Source organism: Chenopodium quinoa, unplaced genomic scaffold (genome assembly GCF_001683475.1).
Source record: "Chenopodium quinoa cultivar QQ74 unplaced genomic scaffold, ASM168347v1, whole genome shotgun sequence".
In the NCBI taxonomy this organism is placed as follows: Eukaryota; Viridiplantae; Streptophyta; class Magnoliopsida; order Caryophyllales; family Amaranthaceae; genus Chenopodium; species Chenopodium quinoa.
This window is the reverse complement of record NW_018742914.1, coordinates 4,840,114-4,863,183: the sequence shown is the minus strand read 5'-3', so window position 1 is coordinate 4,863,183 and position 23,070 is coordinate 4,840,114. Positions and strand designations below refer to the sequence as shown.

General features: G+C 32.9%; 2 protein-coding genes, 1 long non-coding RNA gene and 1 pseudogene across 3 annotated transcripts; 1 reads left to right on the top strand and 3 right to left on the bottom strand.

Annotated features, from left to right (window-relative positions):
* Positions 1-605: 605 nt before the first annotated feature.
* LOC110727961 (zinc finger SWIM domain-containing protein 7-like) lies at positions 606-3,742 on the bottom strand. Its single transcript, XM_021907551.1, has 6 exons — positions 2,555-3,742; positions 2,382-2,403; positions 2,182-2,287; positions 1,764-1,871; positions 1,540-1,671; positions 606-1,003 (listed from the first exon to the last, which is right to left on the bottom strand). The coding sequence occupies exons 1-5, from the start codon at positions 2,613-2,615 to the stop codon at positions 1,570-1,572; spliced, it is 399 nt and encodes a 132-aa protein (XP_021763243.1). The 5' UTR covers positions 2,616-3,742; the 3' UTR covers positions 606-1,003; positions 1,540-1,569.
* A 4,996-nt stretch (positions 3,743-8,738) lies between these two features.
* On the bottom strand, positions 8,739-9,225 carry LOC110727766. Its single transcript, XR_002512564.1, has 2 exons — positions 9,109-9,225; positions 8,739-8,967 (listed from the first exon to the last, which is right to left on the bottom strand). It is a non-coding gene; the product is annotated as an uncharacterized LOC110727766 (long non-coding RNA).
* A 3,661-nt stretch (positions 9,226-12,886) lies between these two features.
* Positions 12,887-16,505, top strand: LOC110727960 (annotated as a pseudogene).
* Positions 16,506-16,712: 207 nt separating this feature from the next.
* Positions 16,713-22,842, bottom strand: LOC110727666 (two-component response regulator ARR2-like). Its single transcript, XM_021907246.1, has 5 exons — positions 22,752-22,842; positions 22,196-22,348; positions 21,107-21,550; positions 17,179-17,255; positions 16,713-17,087 (listed from the first exon to the last, which is right to left on the bottom strand). Exons 1-5 carry the CDS (start codon positions 22,840-22,842, stop codon positions 16,713-16,715), a joined length of 1,140 nt encoding a protein of 379 aa, XP_021762938.1.
* Positions 22,843-23,070: the final 228 nt, after the last annotated feature.

Sequence of the window (23,070 nt, the reverse complement as noted above, 5' to 3'; positions counted from 1 at the left end):
TGGTGGTTTGCTCCACGGCGAGCCATTGTTCGTGCAAGCTTCCCGAGTTAACGGGTCGAAATTGATTCAAGATCCTAGTTTTCAGATCCTCCCAGCCCACCATCGGTCGACGGCGGCTTTCCCATTGATACCACCTCAAGGCGTCACCCTCCATGGCTACAACGGCGGCCTGCAACTTCTCCGTCTCCGAAAGCTTGTAAAACTGGAAGTATTGTTCGCTCCTTAAAATCCACCCATCTGGGTCGGACCCCTCGAATATCGGCATATCCAACTTCCTATACCTCCAGATGCCGTTCCCTCCTTGCTACTCGTTGTTGAAGTGACGGTATCCACCCCTGGACCCTGGGTCCCAGTTGCCGATTCCGCCCTGACCCAATGGCTGGTTCACTTCTCCTTCAACGTTTGTTTGGTTCTGTAAGCCCAACATCATCGTCCTCATTTCTTCGAAGAACTTATCTTGGTCCTGCTTCAACGTTTTCTGTATGGAGTTCTCTCCATCACCGATCTTCTCGAGAATCTCCTCTACTCGTTCATCCAGCGCGGCGACCCTCTCCGGAGTCACTGAGAGCGGCGTCGGAGGCATGTGCTCTGATACCAATTGCAACGGTAAGCGTAATTAAACAGAGATTAGGGGAAGGTTTGGCGTTGTATTAAAGCTAATAGCTTGTAAAAGATAACATGGCTTTAGGCCATTACTCTCCAAGGTTTCTATTACAAATTTCTGAATAGTTTCCTCTCTCTTTAGGCTACTCTATTTATACTACTTGAGATACAAGGAATTGGCCTAGTGCCTTGATTGTTAACAACTACTACAATTTGTCTTATAGCTAATAATTAATAAAGGTAATCTGTCAAAATCCTTCAAGCCGTTACTGCTGTTGTAGTGGGTGTGCTCCTTGCATAGTTGCATTGTGTCCTGCTGCTGCTGATTCTGTCCTTTCTGTCCTTTTCTCCTGCTGTAAGTTAGGATGCGTGGTGGTGGAGGTGAGTGTATTGCAGGATCCTAGATGTAAAAGAAAAAAAATCACCTACACAAGCTTAAAATCTCCAAGTTATTCAGTTACCACTACAGTACGTATTCAGGTTTAATGTTGAAATAGTGGAAAAGAAAACTCCAATCAGAAATACAAGAATCATGGCGTGGGTTCTGCACTCTCTCAGGAACATTATTTTCGGTAGACTATCTTAGAAGAGAGTAAATGAAAGATGAAATATCAAACTAACACATTGAACTCCCATGATGCCATCAAAATATCACATGTTTCAGGCTTTCAGCATCTAATACAAGAGAAGTGTTACAGGTTCAATATCGGTAGCACACATATAAATGTAAATTTTTCAGAATTTCTATGGTGATTTTAACAATTGTCAAAGAGCATTGTATTTCTCTAGGTTTCACAGGCTCATAGATAATACACACAAAAGATTGGCAAACAACATTACCATTATACCAACAGGAGAGGACTAGAAGTGATGATCAAACATAGCATAAATTTGATCAGATAGGAATGACCCGGGGAAAACTAAAAATCCAAATACCTGCTTCCATCTCCGAGTATACAACTACTGTCACAGCTTTGATAGCAGCATCGCAAGCTCTTCATCAGATACCTTGACTTCTATACACGCTCCTAAAGATGCAGCTAGTCTCGCAGCCAACTGGTGCTTACACTAAAATAAACCAAGAACTGTGTTATTCCTAGGAACCATTAACATAGTTCATAGTAGCACAACTTCAATATAACCATAGAATTTCAACTTACACAAAGCTGTTCCCCTCGATTCACTATATCATAGAAAAATGAGTAGCATCCACAGTAATGCTCGGCGAAACATAAATATTCTTCTTTCTTTCGAGATTCTCCAACAACCTAATCAACATATATGAGACCCTTGTTTTCAATCAAATTACCACAACACAATTATTGATTTAAATCTATTATAAGATCATATCATCCTAAAACAATCCAAAGACATTATTTAATCACATATATATACAATTAAACATTATAATCATAACAATCATACAACCCCATCATAATAATGGAAATTAATTCCAACTTGTAAAATTACTGCACCAAAATTTGCACCCTTGCCTCCTAGTTACCACATTGTTAGTTCAAATTACACTATCAACGTGACTATTAATTTCAAACCGAGAGGTAAAATTAACCGACGGACCTGAAAAATAGAGCGGCCACTGGGTTCACCAGAAATTCTTTTAACACCTTGTTGATCCACAATCCTTGTAGCTCGTTCAAAATTCTTCCCGAACAAAAAATGCAACCTGGGTTTTAATTGTAAGCATAAATTAAGATTACCCAGAATACGAAATTCAAAAAAATAAATGAAAAATTTAGAGAATTGAGGAAGAAACTTACACTCCCAGTTGATCATCAGTCACTAATTTACATCAATTTCTTCCATTGTTAAAATTTGTCGATTCCATTGTTCAAGAAATCAAAGATGAAAAGAACACATTGAAGTGAAATTGGGGTAATGTGGATAAATGAATTTACGATTGATAAAAAAGGGGGTTTGTTTATAGTAGAACCTGAATGGTTGGACTCGATGTTCTTCCATACTGCTTCAGCCACCATTGTTGTTGAACTCATTTTCGCAATTTTTTACTTTCTTCCTTCGGAGAAGGTAAGGGAAAAACAACTACTTGAAGGCTTGAAGCAGTTTGAACTTAAAGAATTAAAGCTATCCTTTTTCTTTCTCATTAATGGCTTATTTTGCTACTCTGTAATATTCGAGTTCAAGTAGATTTGTCAATTAGGTTGGGTTTGGGGTTAAATTTCAGACCGTGCTAAAAAAACCTATTCGCAAAGGGGTGTTAAATACCGCCAACAATTTTTATCAAAATCGGTAACATTTAAGGTGAACGGACATCAATACCCTTACTATACCCCCACCACATCTTCTTCTTTCTCTTTTATTTTTTTTTTCTCTCTCATCAACCATAAGGGCCGTAACCACCACTTCTCAACTACCATCAACCACAACAGCCAGCCGGAGGCGAAGAAAAGCGGCGGCCGTACTGTTGGAGGCGGAAGGACAGCGACGAAGAGGAATGGAGTTGATGAACCGACATCATGGTGGTCGGAAAAACCAGTTCGTCACCTAGCTTCAATCTTATTGTTCAATAATTTCCGGCGTTAATCACCGGAACGCACAACCGATTGAACATCACGGTAACCGGTTTTTGATACAGTCAACCGTAGACAATCGGCATGAAAAATCGGTCACTCGGGACGGTAACCGGTTTTGGACGCCGGTTACCATGGTCAACCGACGTTGTAAACCGATTACCGTCCCGGGTGACCGGTTTTGTGCGCCGGTTGTGCTGGTCGTCGGATTTAAAAGAAAACCACCACCTTTCGGGAAGGCGGTGGGTCATTTTTCCGATGGTTGTTGGTTCTTTCGAGATTTCGGCAACACAAAAAAAAAATGTTACCTCTTAATTGGTGGTTGTGGGCAGTGATGGTGGATGGTTATGGGCAGTGATGGTGGGTGGTGGTGGGCGTGGCTGTGGTGGTATGGATGGTGGTCGTGGTGGTGGCAATGGCGGTTGCTTTAATTTTGTAGTGTTGTTGTGTTGACAGTTGATATGAGGCTTGCTGCATATAGGAGAGAGAAAGCAAAGTAAGGACGAGTGAGGGTATTTTTGTCCCTTTATTAATTTTGTTGGCGATTTGATAAAAAATGTTGGCGGTATTTAGCAATCGACTTCGCGAATAGTGTAAAAACATCTTTCCTCCGCCCCAAAATACTTAAAACAATTTTCATTTTCGTCCGTCCTAGAATATTTGTCAAAAGGGAATTTTATATACAATAAGCTGTTGAAATCCAATGTAACCCACTTGTGAGTATCCCATATTGGAGAAAGAGGAGAGATTGTTCCACTTTATAAAGTTGAGGAGTGCCTTTTCTCATACTTTTATTTTCAGTTCAATTCAGTTCAGTTCAGTTCAGTTTAGCTCTAATAAGTTCAGTTCAGTTCAGTTCAGTTCAACTCCTTATTTCCTTCTCTTATAAAATATTCAAGCTCCTATAATTTGTTTGTAGACCAAACTCTTATCCTCCTTGTTCGAGTTGCCCATGCTCATTTCATATTGTCTTGAACAAATGATTTTAATAGACTCACTTATATCCCAAGTATTCTGGGATGGAGGGAAAACCGGAGTACTAGCTCTATACAATATGAAAATGAGTCAAATTGGGTTGAGTTCGGGTCGTGTTGGGTTATCAAATTGGTCATAAATTGACAACTCTAGTTTAACCCACGATGATTATCAATCCAATAAAGGTATGTGGTTAGCATAATAGGGTACTCTGTTAAAATTTCTAGATACAGTAAAACCTATTATTGCAATAGGTTTCTCAAACTGGAACATGTTGAACAAGTTCCTGGAACATCAGAATCAAATTAAACCCATTTTTAATATACTTTTTGAAATATAATTTTTGAAACAATCTAGATGGTCACAAATTTATAACGTTTACAGCTTGCATATATAACAAACCAAAAGCAGTTCTTTGATAAATTTAATACATATATTTATAATTGTTATTACACTAGACCTCAAGGAAACAAGAACTACTTCCTTACCATCTTAGCCAATAACAATTGATGTCATTTCTATATATATATAAATATATATATATATATATATATATATATATATATATATATATATATATATATATATATATATATATATATATATATATATAGAGGAAGGCTCATGTAAGAACCCTCCTCTATATAAGAACCCAATCTTATATAAGAATCAATCTCAGCCCTTTATTAGTTTTGATCTAACCATCTAAATTGATCCTTTAGTAATGACATTTCTGTTATTTTGAGAATTTCGTATTTAAAACATAGAAAAAAAAATTAGAACATAGAAAAAAATTTAGAACATAAGTAGAAAAGATTTAGAACAGAAGCAGAAAATTTTAGAACATAAGAAAAATAATTTAAAAGATAGTAAAAATTTAGAACATAAGCAACCAAAAAGTTAGAACATAAGAAAAATAATTTACAACATACGTTGAAAAAAATAATCATAGCATAGGTAAAAATTAATAACATAATATGAAAAAAAATAATTTAGAACATAGGAAATATTTAGAACATAAGCTGAAAAAATAATTTAGAACATAGGAACAAATTTAGAACATACGGAGTAATTTAAAAAACAATTTAGAACATCAAAAATAATTTGGAACATAAGTAGAATTTTTTTTTGAATATAGGCAAAACTCTAGAACATAAGCTGAAAAAATAAGGAAAAATGTAAACTAATAATCCTTTACTCCATCTTCCATAAACAATCCCACCTTTTGAAATTCCAGAAACAATCCCACCTTTGACGGGGGTCTTCCACTAACAATCCATAACCGGTTAAATTATTTTGGTAACCGGTTTTACTAGGTTATGAGACACGTGTGGACTTTTAGTTGGTTTATTCTATTTTTTATAATTAAAAAAATAATTAAAAAAAAAAAAAACAAAACAAAACCCCTAACCCCCGCCATTGTTATCGGGGCTAGCCCCACCCCCGCCCCTCCATATCACTGTCGCAGCTAGCCGCCTCCCTTCCTCGGCAACCCAACCTAGGCGTGCGACTTAATCTCAACTTCTCAATGATCTCTTCGTATCTTCTTCTTCTCCTTCACTAACTTGAGGAAGGTGGCTGGGGTCGAGTTTTTCGAAGCTAGGGTTTGGGTTTTCAGGGATGGGTCGGGTTTTTAGGGGCTGGGGATGGAGTTTTCAGGCTTCAAAGCCCAAAATCGACCCTTGATATTTCTTTTAAATTATTTTTGGGGCTAGTTTAGGGGCTGAATTGTGGGTGTGAATTGATGTTGCAGCTATTGAATTGGAGGTCCGGCGGTTGTAAGTGGGCTGCATTGGTGGCGCGTTGATGCGGCGTTGTGAGGTGGGTTAGGCGGTGGTTTACTGGCTGTTGCAGAAGCTGGTTGCTTGTTGTGAGCTTCTGTTGCGAATTTGTTGTGAGAAAGGTGCGTGAGTCGTGGCTGGTGCGATGGCTGTTGGTTGCAGTAGTAGCGCGGCTGCTTTCGATTGCCGCTGGTGGTGAAGTGGGAGAAGGGCAGCAACATGTTGTTGGTGCTAGGTGAGGTGTCAATGTGGTGAGCAGGTAGGCTGGTATGGTGAGTGAAGGAGCTGCGTGGGTGGAATGGCGGTGGACTGGTGGTCCAAGGAGAAAGACTAAGAAAAAAATTATTAACCGGTTTAACAGGTTGTAGGTCAAAAGGATCATTAGTGGAAGATCCCTGTCAAAGGTGGGATTGTTTCTGAAATTTCAAAAGGTGGGATTATCTATGGAAGACGGGGTAAAGGTGGGATTATTAGTTTACAATTTTTCAAAAAATAATTTAGAACATAAAAAAAAATAAAAACATAAGCTGAAAAAAATAATCTAGAACATAATCTAAAAAACGATTTAGAACATTAGAAAAAATTTGGAACATAAGTAAGAAAATTTTTAGAATGTAGGAAAAACTTTAGAACATAAGTTGAAAAAAAATTTACTCCCTCCGTCCCCTATTGATGGTCACTTTTGCCATTTTTGGTGACTCAAAATGTTAGTCACATTTGCTTTTTTCAAGTACCATTATTATTATTTTTTTACCAAAATCTTTAACATTTTGCAAAAATATTTGTGCAAATTTAACTTTCCCATGTAAATTTTACTTTCCCATGTACTTTAATTACTTTCTCTCTCTACTTTTTTGCATACCCAATGTAAATTTACTTTTTCAATGTACCTTATTTATTTCTCCTTAATTCCCGTGATTTTTTAGCAAAAGTGACCATCAATAGGGGACATAGAGAGTATAACATAGGAAAAAGTTTAGAGCATAATTAGTGTTCTTACATAAGAAAGGGTTCTTATATAAGATGGGGTTCTTACCGGATCCCTCCCCTATATATATATATATATATAACTATAAATGACATGCTTCAATTAAAAAGGAAATACGAGATAAGTACTTCGAAAAAAAATAAATAAGAGGAATAAAATCAACATTTCATAAATTATAGTGTTAAAACTTATCTTTCTATACTCTTTATCAATTAGTAACATTATTTTTTAACATTTATGCATAACATACATAATCGATGATAATATATTTTATTTTGTCAAAAAAGATGATAACATATATCATAAAGAAACAATTTAAACAAAGTGGTAACCCAGTGCAACGCCCAGGCAGCACACTAGTTTAAACTTAAATGATACTCCATATCTTTCATCAAGTTACAAGGTACCTAGATGTTCTGGTTCCATCGAAACCTCTTGTCCAGGTTTCATTTTAGAAACATGTGGTTCCTAACGGGTTTTGATTACCTTTTCGGGTAGTCAATTTTTTTTTTGCTCATCCCTCACGTACTGACGTACATGGTTAGCAATGGCAGATGAAATGTATTGAGTGGGAACCCTTGACCCCACTTGAATATGAAAAAATAAAGAAATTTTATCAAATTAAATTAGACTAGTTTCATCCTTTTTTTTATTTATTTAATTCAGTTATATATAATATTATTTCCGACCTAAACAGTAAAAAAAAAGCTAAAACCCTAAGAGAGAGGAGGGAGGAGAAAGAAGAGAGAAATGGAGGCGACATTTGGATCTAACTATCCGAAACTAGTGGTTACAAGTGACATCTCTTGTGTATCAAACAAGTTTTGCCTAATTGTTGATTATAATTGTCTTTAATGATCTGAGTACTATTTAATTCCATTGAAATAATTTTATTGGATATAAAGGTGATTTATTATTTGTAATTATATATTTACATGTATGTTGTGCTCATAGTTTTAATGTAGATTTTATTATGATGTTATAAACATTTTCATGTTTATTAAAACACATTTGTAAATAAGTCTTTAGTCATATAGTCACTAGATTTTATAGCTTTATTGGGAATAATATGCATCTTTAATGTAATATAATGTATACTACTACTAGATATTTTCAATACAACTAATCAACAATAAATTTTATTTTTCTTAATTTTTGTTTCAATAATTTTTACATTATTATTTTATTTCTTATATGCATTGCATTTTTTATTCCACATGAGTTCCTCATTTTTATATTATATCACAATTAATTATGGGAGTTCCTCATTTTTATATTATATTAGTTATTGATTATTAATTGATTAATAATTATGTCTTAAGTTGTAATGAATTTTTTTACATTTGCTTTCCAAGCTAAACATTTGTAACCTACATACTAACATACTCAACTTAAGGGGTATTGTTTTATATTTGGTATTAAAGTCTAAAAAACACCCAAAAAAAAAAAAAAAAAACCTCGAAATACTTTCACTAGTATAATGATGCAATTAATTGTCTGAACTTCATAAATTCAATTTGAAGGTAAGAACACTTGAGGTGAGGGGAAGATAAGAGTGAACGAAGGCATGCAGTAGTGCAGTACACACTAAATAATTTATAGTTATAAATAAAAGGGAAAATTTAAAAAAAAAAAAAAGATTTGATCTTTGTATTGGTTCAAACAAATTTTTTTTTTTCTATTATTATATTGAGAAAAAAGTTACGCTTTTTTTTTTTTTTTTTTGAAAAAAGTTATGACTCTTTTTAATAAACGTAACTTTAATTATTATTATATACATATTTTATTTTAAAAATAGTCATAAGTAACATTGTACAAGTAATAGGTTTTGAGTTTATTTCAAAAAAAAAAAAAAAAAAAGTAATAGGTTTTGAGTATTGTCCTTAACATTTACAATGAGAACAACATGCCGCAGATGAATAATAGCATGCCCCAACAATACAACAATAGCAAGTGCCACGTCCTGCAGCGCAGGGTGCTGGCTTGCAATTAGATATATTAATTTTGCTGCTTCCCTCTCCCTTTTCTGCATCACTGACTATTCCATTGCTTTCCTTGTCATTAACATTACCTAAATACATGTACAATAACAGATAATCCAATTTAAATTATTTAGACAATCTTCTATAAAGAAAGGGAGCACAAAAATAATAGACGCACAAATATTAACTGATTATGAGGTTTACAAAAGCATAACCATTTCAAAACTTACAATGTGCCACAACTAGGAGAGAAAAAAGGATGAAAAAAGCCAAAAGGGTGATTCTTGATCTGCCAATTGCTTCCATTGCTCTGACGGAGAATTATTTAATGAATTAAATAATTGAGTGGATTGTGTGTTCATTTAGCTTTCAATTTATATCATGATTAATCTTCTTAATTTAGAAATGTCAAGGATTTTACTAGCTGTGAAACTGAAATAAATCATAGGTTCATATTATTTTCATGAAAAGAGATACGATGTAAATCCAATTAGAAAAGAACTCTATATATAGGTGTTTGCTGATTATACTTAATCAATTAATATATCTATCTATCTAAATATATATATATATATTTAAGAATTACAACTTTTTTGAAATAATATAATAGAAAACCATAACTAAACATATTTTACAGGTTTAAAGCCTGAATACATTGTTCTATTTAAAATAGGAAAAATTGTGAGCAATCATCTGACCTTTGTCTTATCCGCACAAAATAATTCTACCTTTTGATTTTTTTTTTAATAATCTCACCTTCAATGTCAATCTGCTTCAAATGGTCACAATCGGTTAGCTAACTTATTATAGCAAGTTACTTGACATATGTCAACATCTAATGGTCCAAATAAAATTAAGTAAAAAAACAAGATATTTCTTAGAAAAATTTATAAATTATCAATTAATTTCTTTTATAAAAAACAATTAATTAATTTTAAAAATCACCCACCAGCCAAACCACCAACCCCGCCGCGCCGACCTCCCTTGCCTCTGATTCCGGCCGCATCGACCTACCCTCCTTCTCCGGTTCCGTCCGTGCCGATTTCCACAACCCTTTTTCTAGGATTTGGTTTTAAGGGGTTTCGAACGGTCTTAGGGCTAGTAGGGTTTTGATTTTTGGAAGGGTTTTGGGGTTAGGTTAGGTGGGTCGGCGTGGCCGGTTTATGGGTTTTGGTGGTATCGAGTCTGGGTGTGGTGGTGGTTCTGGAGTCTAGGTTTGGGTGGTAGGTGGTGGCTAAAGTAGTGTGGCTTAGGTGGAGGTGAGCGTTTTTTTTTTTTTTTTAAAATTAGATTTAACTTTTTTTTTTCAAATTTTGACTAATTTTTCTTTTTTAATTTTTTTTTGAACAATCACGTGGCGACATGTTTAAATTCAACTTAATAAATTAATTACCTACTAAACCGGTTACAGGTTAGTGAGACCATTTGAAGAAGATTGACATTAAAGGTTGGATTATTAAAAAAATAATTAAAAGGTAGGATTATTTTAGATGGATGAGGTAAAGGTCGGATTATTCTGAACAATTTAAAGAGATGAAACCCTGGGAAGGAAGCAAGTGGCTTAGGGTCATTTTTGCTCATTTTGGGAAATTTGAACCTCAAATCTTGGATATTTAAGATATGAAACTTAAACTTATTTGAGGTAAATTATAAACTCATTAAAATTTGGTTTTATTTTAGGTCTTTTGAATTATATTAAGATGCAAACTTGCAACAAGTCATAATATATTGGTGATGATTAGTCAAATTAGATTAGAATAATTTCATAGGAAATCTTCTTTCTTCAATCCCCTGAACCACCCCTAACTCAAACCTGAGCCGCCGCTAGACCCAATTGATAACAGATATCAACAAACTTTTGTTAATATCAACAATTTTTCTCTCTCCTCCCCTCACATGACCAATTTTTCTTTCTCTCTCCTCCATTCCCATGGCCACTACTTCTCTCTCCTCCATTCCCATGCCCAAGGTCGACGACTTACGCGAATCTACAGCGGCCGACCGGCCAAAAAAACGACACCCTAATAGCAATTTATGAAAATTGGGGCCATATAAACTCTTTAAGGAAAGGGATTTGCTCATACTAGTATTGTGGCGGTCAAATGTTGGTGCAGCGGCATGTGGTGGTTGACTGGAATCAATTTGTAAAGGCTAGCGAAGCTAAAGGTGGCGCTTTGGGTGGTGGTAGCTAGTGGTGTTGCGGCGGTCGAATGTTGGTGCAGCGACCGTGTGGTGGTCGGCTGGGGTCGATTCGTGAAGGTAAAGGTGGTGTTGTGGGTGGTAGTAGAGGTTGCACGGTGGTGATAGAGGGGAGAGAAAGGGGGTGTGGTTGCTAAAATTACAATATTGCCCTTGGTGTGATAGCTAACATTGGCAGCCACCAAGTGGCAGCGCGCCACGGTGGCGACATATGTGGCAAGGGCCGTGGACTCCATTCCTTTCAGTCCCCACCTCAAAACCCACCCCCTCCCTTTCCCCCACCCCTCGAAAAGAATGAGCGGCGCCAACGATAATACAACTCTGACAACCTTCGATCACCATGAAATTCAACAAAATCCCTAAACCTTAATAATTTCTCTCGCTCCAGGCCAATTCCCACCATTATCATCACATTTCTCAAATCCCACAACAGCAGCAAAGCAACCTCCGTCCTCAAGATTTCGCCGTCACCATAGTATTCCTTCAGTAGCTATGATGGCCGGTATTCCAGTAAAGTCGATGGTAAAGAGGAAGAGAGAGAAAAGGAAAAGAGGAGGTGTTTTAACTGTTTTTTTTTATTGATTTTTTTGGACCAATAAACTTGCGACATAAAATTAAACCTTTTAGTAGCTTGCGGTTTTAAGGACTGAAGAAAAAAAACCCATACACCCTCCGTGTTTTTTTTAAGTGTTACAGTTTGATAGATACATAGTTTTAGGCAATTTAATTAATTGACTTAAATAAAATAAAAGGTAAGTGGGGGTACTTGGAGTATTAAAAAATTGTAAAAGAAAGATAGTGGGGTTTATAGTTTATTGAAAAGTAATGGATGTGAGAGGAAAGATATGATAAAAAAAGTAGTAGTGGGTTTGGGTGAGTACCATGATGAGAGGGTAATATTTTAATGTAGCTATTTGCCAAAAAAGAAAGCATAACACTTAAAAAAACACGGTCGAAAATTAACACTTAAAAAAACACGAAGAAAGTATGAAAGTTGGGATTATTCAAGGTACATTGGACAAAGTTGGGATTATTAATATATATGAAAATTTTTGTTTTTCTAGTTGCATAATATAAACCATTAATTAATAATATTCATAAATATTTTATATGTGTTTAAGGTTATTTGGTCGAGGTTTACTCGATCGGTCAGGGGTTGCTCGATCGGGGTTTGGTGTGTGACGCACCAATAAAACGCTGTTAATTTAATTATTATCTTGGTTATAAATCATCAAAACTTAGAATACGTATTTAGAAAATATATAACGAGACATGTATTAGATTTCGATAACATGATTTGACAACTAAATATCATCTTACACTTTTACGGATCAAACAAGGATTGTAAACATAGAATAATTGCGATCTCTTCATCTTTTACAAACTCTATACCCCTTGTTCTTTGACAAAATTGTACAATCTGAGTTTTAGATAACCATAATATATATTACTAATGACGCTGTTTTTGAAATTACAACTAACCAAAAAAAAAAATCTCACACACATTAATCAAATTTCGAACCATAGGGTGAATAACATAGGAAAGAATGACAATAACAAAATTTATTTACGAATTTTTATTGGGATTTTAGGCTGAATTTGATAGTACATTAGCAATTAACAATTACTTTGGGAATGGGTGGCTAATCTATGGCATGAATAAATTGATGAACAATTTTAATTTTGTAATTTTTAATTATTAGTATAATTTCGAAAATTAATTAGTATTATAAAATTTTCATAATTTATAATTATGTATTTCTAAAGAAAAATGTACTGTATTGAAAAGAAAATAAAAAAAAATACAATTTTAATACATCGTGAAAAATAAAAATAATTCAAAATGATAATTAAAATATTAAATATAGGCCAATCAAATTTCGCCATGTCAATATATTCTTGCGCTTTTTTTTGAGGAATGACTTTGTTAAATTTTCTCCCTAGTTACCATTGAATATAGATAAAGTCCATTACAAGCAATAATGCATAAAAAAAACTTGCCCACTAATTCAACTAGTACGTAATGCAATGCATGCATTAGATAGTGTAATTATTATAACCTTAAGACCTAATCAACACGTACGACAGACCAATTCTCATCAAGCTCTCATTTATATCACCATTTCATATATATCAATACATCTTTTTCATGCATATGTAACACTCCTAATTTCTTTCTTACAAGCAAATATAGCTTCATTCTATATACTAAATCTCCTTAATTAATTCTCTTCCATTCAAACTAATTAAACATGGGAAAACCATTAACACTTATTTTCTTTACCCTACTATATGGTCTATTCTTTCTCCCTACATCAATTATTTCCCAAGCTCAAAACATTTCTTCCTCATGTAATGGCATATTTTTACAGTACACCTACACTCGGGGCGAGCAACTCCCCCGAACATCACAGCCTCGAACCCAATAGACCAACCATATAAGTTCCAATCAACGCTTTATATCCAAAACAACGGTTTACAAGAGTTGAAGTCATGGAGAGCTTTTGTAGGGTTTCGACACGGTGAACTTTTGGTGTCTGCCTCTAATGCTGTGCTTCTTGATGGCTCACCTTTACCTGCTAATGTTTCAAATGGCACCGTTTTTACTGGCTACCCTACGACGGACTTAAAGACCGCGATAGAGACTGCCGGAGATTTGGCTCAGATGAGTGTTCGAGTTGAGTTGGTTGGTACTGAATTTGGTGTTTCACCGGAAGATTTTCCTTTGCCTTCAAATATTAGCCTTGCTAATGATGGTTTTATATGTGCTAATTCTACTATGCAAGGTATGTAACCATAATCATAGATAAAATTTCAAATTCGATTTATGTTTTATTAAAAGAGTCGGTTGAATTATTATTTTTAGTGAAGAATTAATTTAATTTTTATACTCCATATATTAACAAATTAGAAGTCAATTACGTTAGTTAAACTTATAACTAATTCATATACTCGTTCCACTTTCCTACATCACTATAGCTCTAGCAATCTTTAATAAATTAAATCTATTTGATTTCTTGCCAAGTTGCCATTATGTTTTGTTGATCCGGTCATTTGTAATTTTGTAGAATTTGTTATATAAACCTGGGTGTATTGTACCATACATCCGGGGTCATTTGCTCATTTAATCAACAAATGAACAAATAATATTTTTACTTATTTATTGACTGCATGAGCAAATGACTCCGGGTGTACGGTACACTTGGGTGTATATAACAGGCTCTCAGTCATTTGTAACTTAATATTTATAGTAATCTTATCAATATAATAATATTTGTGATTTTAATTAGTCACAATGTCTACATACAAATAATAAATTTACGCAATAATACAATATCAAGAATATCAAAGTGATCAATAGGCCTTGAATTATTTGAATAGAACAAAGTGCCAACAAGGTAAAACTCATGGTAGAGGTTATTAGAGGAAATAGCTTTAGCCGTACCATGTAAAACTGACAACCGATTGTACATAAAATACCGCTAAACAAGTGTATTGTTTAACTACAGAGTACATACCAAGAGCGTTAATCATCCTTGATTAATTATGTAATAATCATTTCTTCAAAAAAAAAATGTAATAATCAGTTATTTGGAAAGTTGACTTTCTATGTGGTTTTGATGACTAATATAAGTTTGTTGTATACAATATACTTTCATTATTGTATACATAATAAATCTTGACATGCATGCAGCTATATATGTGCTACGGTACTAATATATAAGTCATAACATACAGTTATTTTAAGATAGATAACCATTGCATGCATATGGCTTAGAAATGTTTTTGGAAGTTAATTATAAGTCCTCTACGATGTGATTTTTTTATGCTCATTAGAACAATTACAAAACTTCAAATTGTGGCGCTAATATATGCAGGGAATACTAGTATGTCTACATGTTGCATACGAGATCCTAATGCTAGAACAACCATCAATGCAACAGAGCAATTCCTACCGCGACAAAGTGGAGATTTGAGCATAATGTACGATGTTATATCAGCATATGAATCGAACTATTGGGCGCAGGTGACTATTTCAAACCAAAATCAAACGGGGCGCCTAGACAATTGGCAATTAAGTTGGGAATGGATGAGAAAAGAGTTCATTTATACTATGAGAGGCGCTACACCTTACAAAATAGACTCCTCAAAATGCATCTTTGGTGACCAAGCTAAATTCTACCAAAGTCTTGACCTTTCGAGGGCCTTAAGTTGTGAGCATAAGCAAACGATCATAGACCTACCACCAACTTTGGCAAATGATCAAACCCTAGGCTCAATCCCCTATTGTTGTCGAAATGGTACAATTTTGCCTTCAACCATGGATCCAAGCATGTCTATTTCCTCCTTTCAAATGCAAGTGTACAAGATGCCACCTGACCTTAACGTGACCATTTTTAACCCGCCACAAAATTGGAAGATCAATGGAACATTTAATCAAGACTATAAATGTGGGAATCCAATTCGAGTGAGCCCTAGCCTCCTACCTAGCCCTAATGGCCTCCCGGTACAAGTGGAAGCAATTGCTAGTTGGCAAGTGGTGTGCAATAAGACACAAAGTAGCACAAGACCCCCAAAATGTTGTGTGTCATTCTCCTCTTTTTTCTATGATTCCGTTATCCCTTGCAAAACATGTGCATGTGGTTGCCCTAATCCAAGACAAGAACAAGCTTGCAATGCTACCGCGAATGCAATTGCCTTACCATCTTACGCGCTTCTGATTCCATTTGAAAATCGAACTAAAATAACCACCGAGTATGCAAGACTAAAACATATACCCATATCCAACAATTTATTACCTTGTGGTGATAATTGTGGAGTCACCATAAATTGGCATTTGTCATCGGATTACCGAAAAGGGTGGACTTCTAGGGTTACACTCTTCAATTGGGGGGATACTAATTTCTCCGATTGGTTTGTGGCCGCGGAGCTTGACAAGGCCGGAGTAGGGCTAGAAAGGGTTTATTCCTTTAATGGAAGCTCTTTGCCGGGAGATAGTAGCACAATTTTCATGCATGGTTTTCCAAGTGGAAATGATTATCTTCTAGGGCAAGTAAATGGATCCAATCCAAACAAAGATCCTAAGCGTCCGGGTACTTTGCAATCAGTGATTTTGTTTGATAAGAAGAAAACACCAGGGATTAATGTGGCTCGCGGTGATGGTTTTCCTACTAAAGTCATCTTCAATGGTGAGGAGTGTTCTCTTCCTACAATATTACCAATTAATTCAGCTTCCATGGTTAGTTCTAATAATAGCATGTATAGCTTGTTTATAACCTTGGTTCTAATGTTTTTGTTACATTAATGGTGAGATTTTATTTCTACATTTGATTCTTAAGTTTATGTCAAGTATAATATAATGTTGAGGGCAACATTCATGTATATGACTGAAAAATCGATTGATTTGGATTTATCATATTAATATTAATACGGAGTATGTTAACATTTGAAAAATGGTAGTAATCAACCAATACAAATAGTTTCAAAACACTAATGATTAATTAGCTCACAATTATCATCATTTGTGAACCCTAATAAACAATTAACTTATTATTTTGTACAATGCTTTAAAGTAATTAAGATTACCATAAAAATTAATATGTTCAAAACTTCCTTCTATTCTACTTGTACCATTTCAATCAAAATTGAATGTGGTATTATTGTAACATAAATCATGTACATAACTCTCATATGTATTATTCACTTGCTCCTCGATTGATGTAGTCTCTTTCAGTGAACATGCATTTTCAACTAAAGGAACTTTTGTTGAACAATAAGCATATGAAACAACAGGATGATATATAACATTACCACCATTTTCGACATGATGATGAAGTCTCAAGTTTCGAGGATGTGAATTCAAACTTGTGAAATCGCGTACTTGAAAGGGTGACGAGTTTGGAAGAACTTGTGCTTGAACACTATACACATCTATAGGAGATATAAAAGTCTTGCCTTCATTTTGATGTTGTGAAATTTGCTCAAATTTCTTATGATAAAGACGATATTTCTGCATCAAGTTAAACGATTATACTTGCATAAAATTGTGATGAATCACAAATGAAATATAATTTAAATATCTTAAATTGTAGTACTTATACCTGTAGATGGCTAGCAACATTTTCTCTAGTTAAGCCAGGAATATTCATTATTTCCAAAATCTTTTTTGGAACTACCTCTGCATAGTGTTATTATGTTTAAAAAGAAAAAACAAATATACATGAGTAAACATGAATGTATTACATAATTATGGCAAAATAATACGAAGGCCCTATTCTTTTCACCTTAAAAAAAATAATATTAAGTAAAAATAATTTCAGATTAGTAAAAATAAGTTCAGTTCAGTAAAATTAATTTCAGTTCTGTAAAAATAATTTCAGTTCAGTAAAAATAAGTTTTTTTAAAGAAGAATTATAATAGAAAATCAGTAAAAATAATTTTAGTTCAGTAAAAATAATTTCAGTTCAGTAAAATTAAGTTCAGTTCAATAAAAATAAGTTCAGTTCAGTAAAAATAATTTCAGTTCAGCAAAATTAAGGTGAATCAAACAGGGCCGAAGTACTACTACTTTCATTTTTTTATATTACAAATTAGAGTGTTAAGATATATTAGTCATAATATATCTTTTGTTCAATGTAAATAATTCGGTTACCATAGTTATTTACATTGACCAAAAGATATACTGACTAATACAAGTATAATAAGGAAAAGGAGTATATAATTCTTCAAAAAAAAAAATGATAAAAAATGGAAAAATGTTATACATAACTCTTAGGGATATATATATAAGTATTAAATTTACACTTGAAAATCGTAAAATTTTTTAAAAAAATCATCAAAATATAAACACTAATAACACTGATTTACGCGTGTTTTTGTCATGAATTCCTAATTTTATATAATTTCCAAGAGTATATTTAATGCTTATATATAGCCCTTAGGGCTACATATAACATTACCCATAAAAAATAATTAATTGTTTTCTAATTTGCAATAAAATCAATAATATAACAATAGTGGAATATGATACTCCGTAAAAGAAATCTAATAGGAGTAACATTTTTTTATTTTCATTTTAAGATAAATAAATGTTTAATTAAATTTTCAATTTTGCAAATTATGGTAAAATATCCAACTGTTTGCCAATTAATAACAATTCTTATTGTTGACAATCTCATTCTTTAGCCTTTAAGTTTGTATTATACTCCGTAATATAGACACTAAAATAAACTAAATAAATAAAAATATAAACTCGAGTTGGACTGGTGTGTTGAATCGAATGTAGTTATTCAAATATTCACCAACACAATAAGAAATCTTCTTTTTTTCAATAAAATACAAAATTCACATTACAAATTATTTGAATAATGTCAGTAACGTGGTATGTAAATTCAATTCCTAAAAAGTGTATAGATGGGTGAAGAATCACGAAATGATGTTTTATTATTGTCTTATCTTGATAATTAATGGCTTTTTGATAGTTTTTAAAATGCTTGTCGATAGTTCTTTGGTTTTTTTTTTTTTTTTTTTTTTTTATTTGGAAGATTTAGCAACATTTCCAAAAAAAAAAAAAAATGGGTTGTTGCTCATAATAACATAAATCAGCGAAAGAATTGAAAATCAAATTGGATAATGTCGGTATCACTTATCGCTTAAGTTTTTGCAAATTTTCTTGGTTAAAATAGTGGAAGTAGTCATACAATCGAGAAATTTGATGGTAGTCTGAATTTGGAGATGATGCTTATCGATAATTCTTTATTTAAAAAATTGTATTTTATATTCTTTTATATATTTTCATGTTATTACTAGTATAATTAAACACACAAACGGATATAATTTCATCATACAAGCTTCAGAAGTACGCTTATGTATCTAATGTATGTTCATATAAGTGGAGTTTCTTTACAGTTGTATCCATCTTATGAAGTTTTGATTAAATCCATTAGTAGCATTTTGCTTTCTTAAAGGCAAGATTTGTGTGATAACTACATGTATATATATAATAAAAACAATAACGGATTTTTTACAAATGGTTTGATCAACAAGAAGACTAGAAATCCTTTATGTACACAATACATCTGATTTTTACACATTAACATGGAAAAATATTACTTGTTAACAGTGGCGGATCCAGGATTTTATGGGTGCTGGGTCACTGACCGCATACTATATTATTATTTTAAGGTATACTATAATTGACCGCATATAAATCAGTAATTAATACATAAATATTCTAAAACTAATAAAACCAAGTAACTCCAAAAATATTAAATATCTTGTGAGAGAGGAGGAGGAAAAGGATTTGTGACGGATAATGACAAATCACTAATAAAGTACCAAAAATATTTAAAACGATGAACTTAAACAAATTGCCTAGTGACAACTAAGAAGGTAGGATTTGAGAAATGAAGTTAACGAATAAAATTAATTTCAACAAATTACCTGGTGTGAACTAAGAATAAGTTTTTTTTTTTTTAATTTAATAAATAAACGATACCCGTGGATATCAAACCCATGATTTCACCACTACAACATTGTGTAGTAATTTGTAAATTATGCATTGTTAAACCATTACTCGGCTTTTGGCGGGTTTTGAACCTGCGTCCTCTAGATATAAATGTAAGTCCTCAACCACTAGACTAATAAGCACATATGTTAATTAGCTGTAATATTTAATATTTATACTTCTTTATTTTTGTGCTAAGTCACATGACCCACCATGCACAAGGGTGGGTCCGCCACTGCTTGTTAACTCAAATATGTTGATTTTTTTCTTTAAATAAATAATTAAAGGATATGAGCTATTTTAAAGATATTAGGGATTTATATACCTGAATTATATGAATATTTCTTTAAATTTTGTTCCTAAAACCTATCAATTCCTTTTTTTCTACTCACTTACTATTTAGTGTGCAAAGTAAAGAAAATATTGACCATCCATTGCTACAAATGTACAGATCTAAAATTATCGCTTGTGATCGCGTTAGAATTGTTTCATTGTGTAATGTCCAAATATCTAATTTTCATTATTTACTCTAGTATGCAATTAAGGATATAGTTGGTCAAAACCTCAAACATGCATGTTACAACACAAATTGCAAGTGAGTAGAACAAAGACGGAGGGAGTACAAATGTATCATACAATCTACACCATGGTTTTTTCTACGTTAGTTTCTTAATTTATATAGTAATCACTAATGAAATTCAATGATCCGTGATAATATGATACTGATCACAAATAAATATATATTGTCAAATCATACTCAAATGACTTTGTAGGAGTTAGGAAGGATATGAAGTTTTTGGATTTGTATAGGATGAAGCATTGGATTGTAAGGGATGGAGGATGAGGATCTTTGTCAATGATTACACGGAATAATCAAATTTGGTTCATGTAGCCAACCCCCCTTATGGGATTAAGGCTTTGATTGATTGATTGTCAAATCATTCTCAACAAATGAGCAACATACATATATAAAATCATTAATTTTTTAAAATTATCCCGCTTTAATTGTCAACTAGTGAGTAGCCCGGGCGTTGCCTCGGATTACTACTTTTATAGTTGTGCAATTGCTAATTTTAAGAGCATCTAATAGTGTGTGTAGTATGTGTCTTCAGTACTTTATAGTATAATATTATTTATTGTGCAAGTTTAAAGCATAATTGACAATTAGTCTAGATGGTTGAATAATAACCTTTCTTTAAAGAGAACAAGTGTTCAAACCTTCTCATTCATATATTTTTTCCAATATAGTTGAGATAACATGGTGTATTATTGTTGGTTGTGTGGATGACATAGCATATTAAGGTGATGAGTGGATGACGTGGCATAATAAGAAACTGAGTAAGTGATATGGCGAAATGAGAGAGTTTACGTGACACCTAAACGTTTTTAGTAACACCTTTTAATATGATAGTATAGATTTGTTAGAATTACATACGGTTTGAGTTTGTGTTTGAAATTATATTATTCTTTTCAAAAATAATAAAGTAAAATAGACAAGTAAATAACGAGTATAGAGAACTTACTTGCACTCCCAATCTGATTAATTGCTTCTACAAACTTAGCATGAAGCTCAGTAGTCCAAATGACCCTTTGTTTTTTCTTTGTAGTTGCATCATCATTTACTAGTAAATCTCCCAAGTTAGTTGCATGCTTCCTCTTCTTCATGCATTTCTCATCATCTTCACAATCACTACTAGCAACAATCGAATCGATTTTCGAGGAATTTATGTTAATCTTTTCAAAGTGATTCTCCCGAGTGTTGGATTCATTCAAGTCGTTATCTATGTGAGAACTACTACTAGTACTCCTTGTGGGTTGTTCCACCCTTTGATGTCTTTGTTTCCAATACGCGTATTTCCATAAATGTTTCACATTCTCCATTTGAATTGGCTTAATGAGGAAATCACAAGCTCCATGTATTAGCCCCTTCCTTATTAGATCTTCATCATCATCAGTTGTTGAGGTCACTAAACAAACAATTTTTTTAAAATTAAAAATAGGGTTAGTCTAAAATGTGTTTGATTAATTAATGGGCTAATTTTCACATCATTAAAGTTGTGATAAACTGATGACTCAATCAGGTTCAGGCCTAGTGGTTAACATTGAGGGTCTTTGTATGACACACGAGTAAAGTCACATTCAAATCCCCCTCCTCTATTAATAGTTTGTATTGCCCTATTTTTTTTTTTTTTTTTTTTTTTTTTTTTTTTTTTTTTTTTTTTTAAAAAAAAAGTGTGTAATCATGATATTGTTGTTGATCAAATTCAAAGTCTGTTAACTTTAAATATTAGTTGCTAATTTCTAGGCTAGGACTCTGGATTTAGTCTTTACATAGTAATTGAAACTCCTTTCTCTTAGTTTCTTTGCTCATAGTATTTTCTAATTAATCAACAACCAATATGTGTAATTGAATATCGATGGCTAATTCAAGGGCATTTTAAAGCATTATACTACTAGTGACAATAATTATTATAACCATGAATAAAAATAAAATTTATTTACACAAAATTAATAAAGAAATTAAAAATCACTCTCAAGAATTATACTACATCCATAAAAATCAAAACGGAATTGAAGCGTAAAGTATTTGTAGAAACGGAGGTAATACTTACTTAAAACGGGGATATCCATATCTAATCCAATACACTTTAGTAGCTCAAACCCATCCATGTCGGGCATGTTGAGATCAGTTATAACAAAATCAAATCTATTTCTATCTTCTTGTAGCATAGATATTGCTTCCTTTGCATATTGGCATTTTGTCACTACAAAAACAACAATACATTACATTTTATTAAAGTCCATTTTCAAATTATTAAATTGAATTCAGGCATTTGTTTAATACTCATATTCTAAGTACCTGAATTAAAAGTTTCGAGAGTAAAAAAAAATAAATAAATAAATTACCTTTTATATTAAATTTGAAAGTACACAATTCAAGGAAAAATATCACTATTTCTCAATAAAAATCACTCATAATTTTACAAGATTATTAATAATGAAGCTCCCTTGAATGTCATGACACGTGACTGTCTCACACATATAAAATTACTCGATCTAAAAAAAAAAAAAAAAAAAAAAAAAAACCTAATATATATATATATGAACTAATGCACGTCCTAAAGTTAAAATAAAATCATGATTATTGTTTTAACAAAGAAAACATACCCTTGAAATGGTTAGATTGTAGCATTTTTTCCAATCTCAACAAGTGATTAAGATCATAATCCACAATGAGAACCTTCCATTCGCGATTCATGAATTCTTTAGACAGTGAAGAGTGAATGTATATTGCTATTTAGATAAGAGTGTGTGTGAGATAGAGAGTAGATAAAAGTGATAAAATAATCAAGCAGGTTGTTATAAGTGTAACAACTTTCCACGTTTTTGTAAAACAATTAGAAAAAACTAAAATTTCAAAATTTAAAAACATTATCACGTTGAAAGAAAATATGGGTTTCAAATTCTAGATTTTTTTCTAGATTTA

What these genes read in the sequence shown, in the direction of transcription:
- LOC110727961 (XM_021907551.1), bottom strand. Translation starts at nt 2,615, where the DNA reads ATGAGTTCAACAACAATGGTGGCTGAAGCAGTATGGAAGAACATCGAG. An exon ending in ACTGATGATCAACTGGGAGT is followed by an intron (nt 2,288 to 2,381) that starts GTAAGTTTCTTC and finishes ATTAAAACCCAG; the next exon opens with GTTGCATTTTTTGTTCGGGA. An exon ending in ATCGAGGGGAACAGCTTTGT is followed by an intron (nt 1,672 to 1,763) that starts GTAAGTTGAAAT and finishes GGTTTATTTTAG; the next exon opens with TGTAAGCACCAGTTGGCTGC.
- LOC110727666 (XM_021907246.1), bottom strand. Translation starts at nt 22,842, where the DNA reads ATGAATCGCGAATGGAAGGTTCTCATTGTGGATTATGATCTTAATCAC. An exon ending in ACAATCTAACCATTTCAAGG is followed by an intron (nt 22,349 to 22,751) that starts GTATGTTTTCTT and finishes TTGTTTTTGTAG; the next exon opens with TGACAAAATGCCAATATGCA. An exon ending in TATGGATATCCCCGTTTTAA is followed by an intron (nt 21,551 to 22,195) that starts GTAAGTATTACC and finishes TTGTTTGTTTAG; the next exon opens with TGACCTCAACAACTGATGAT.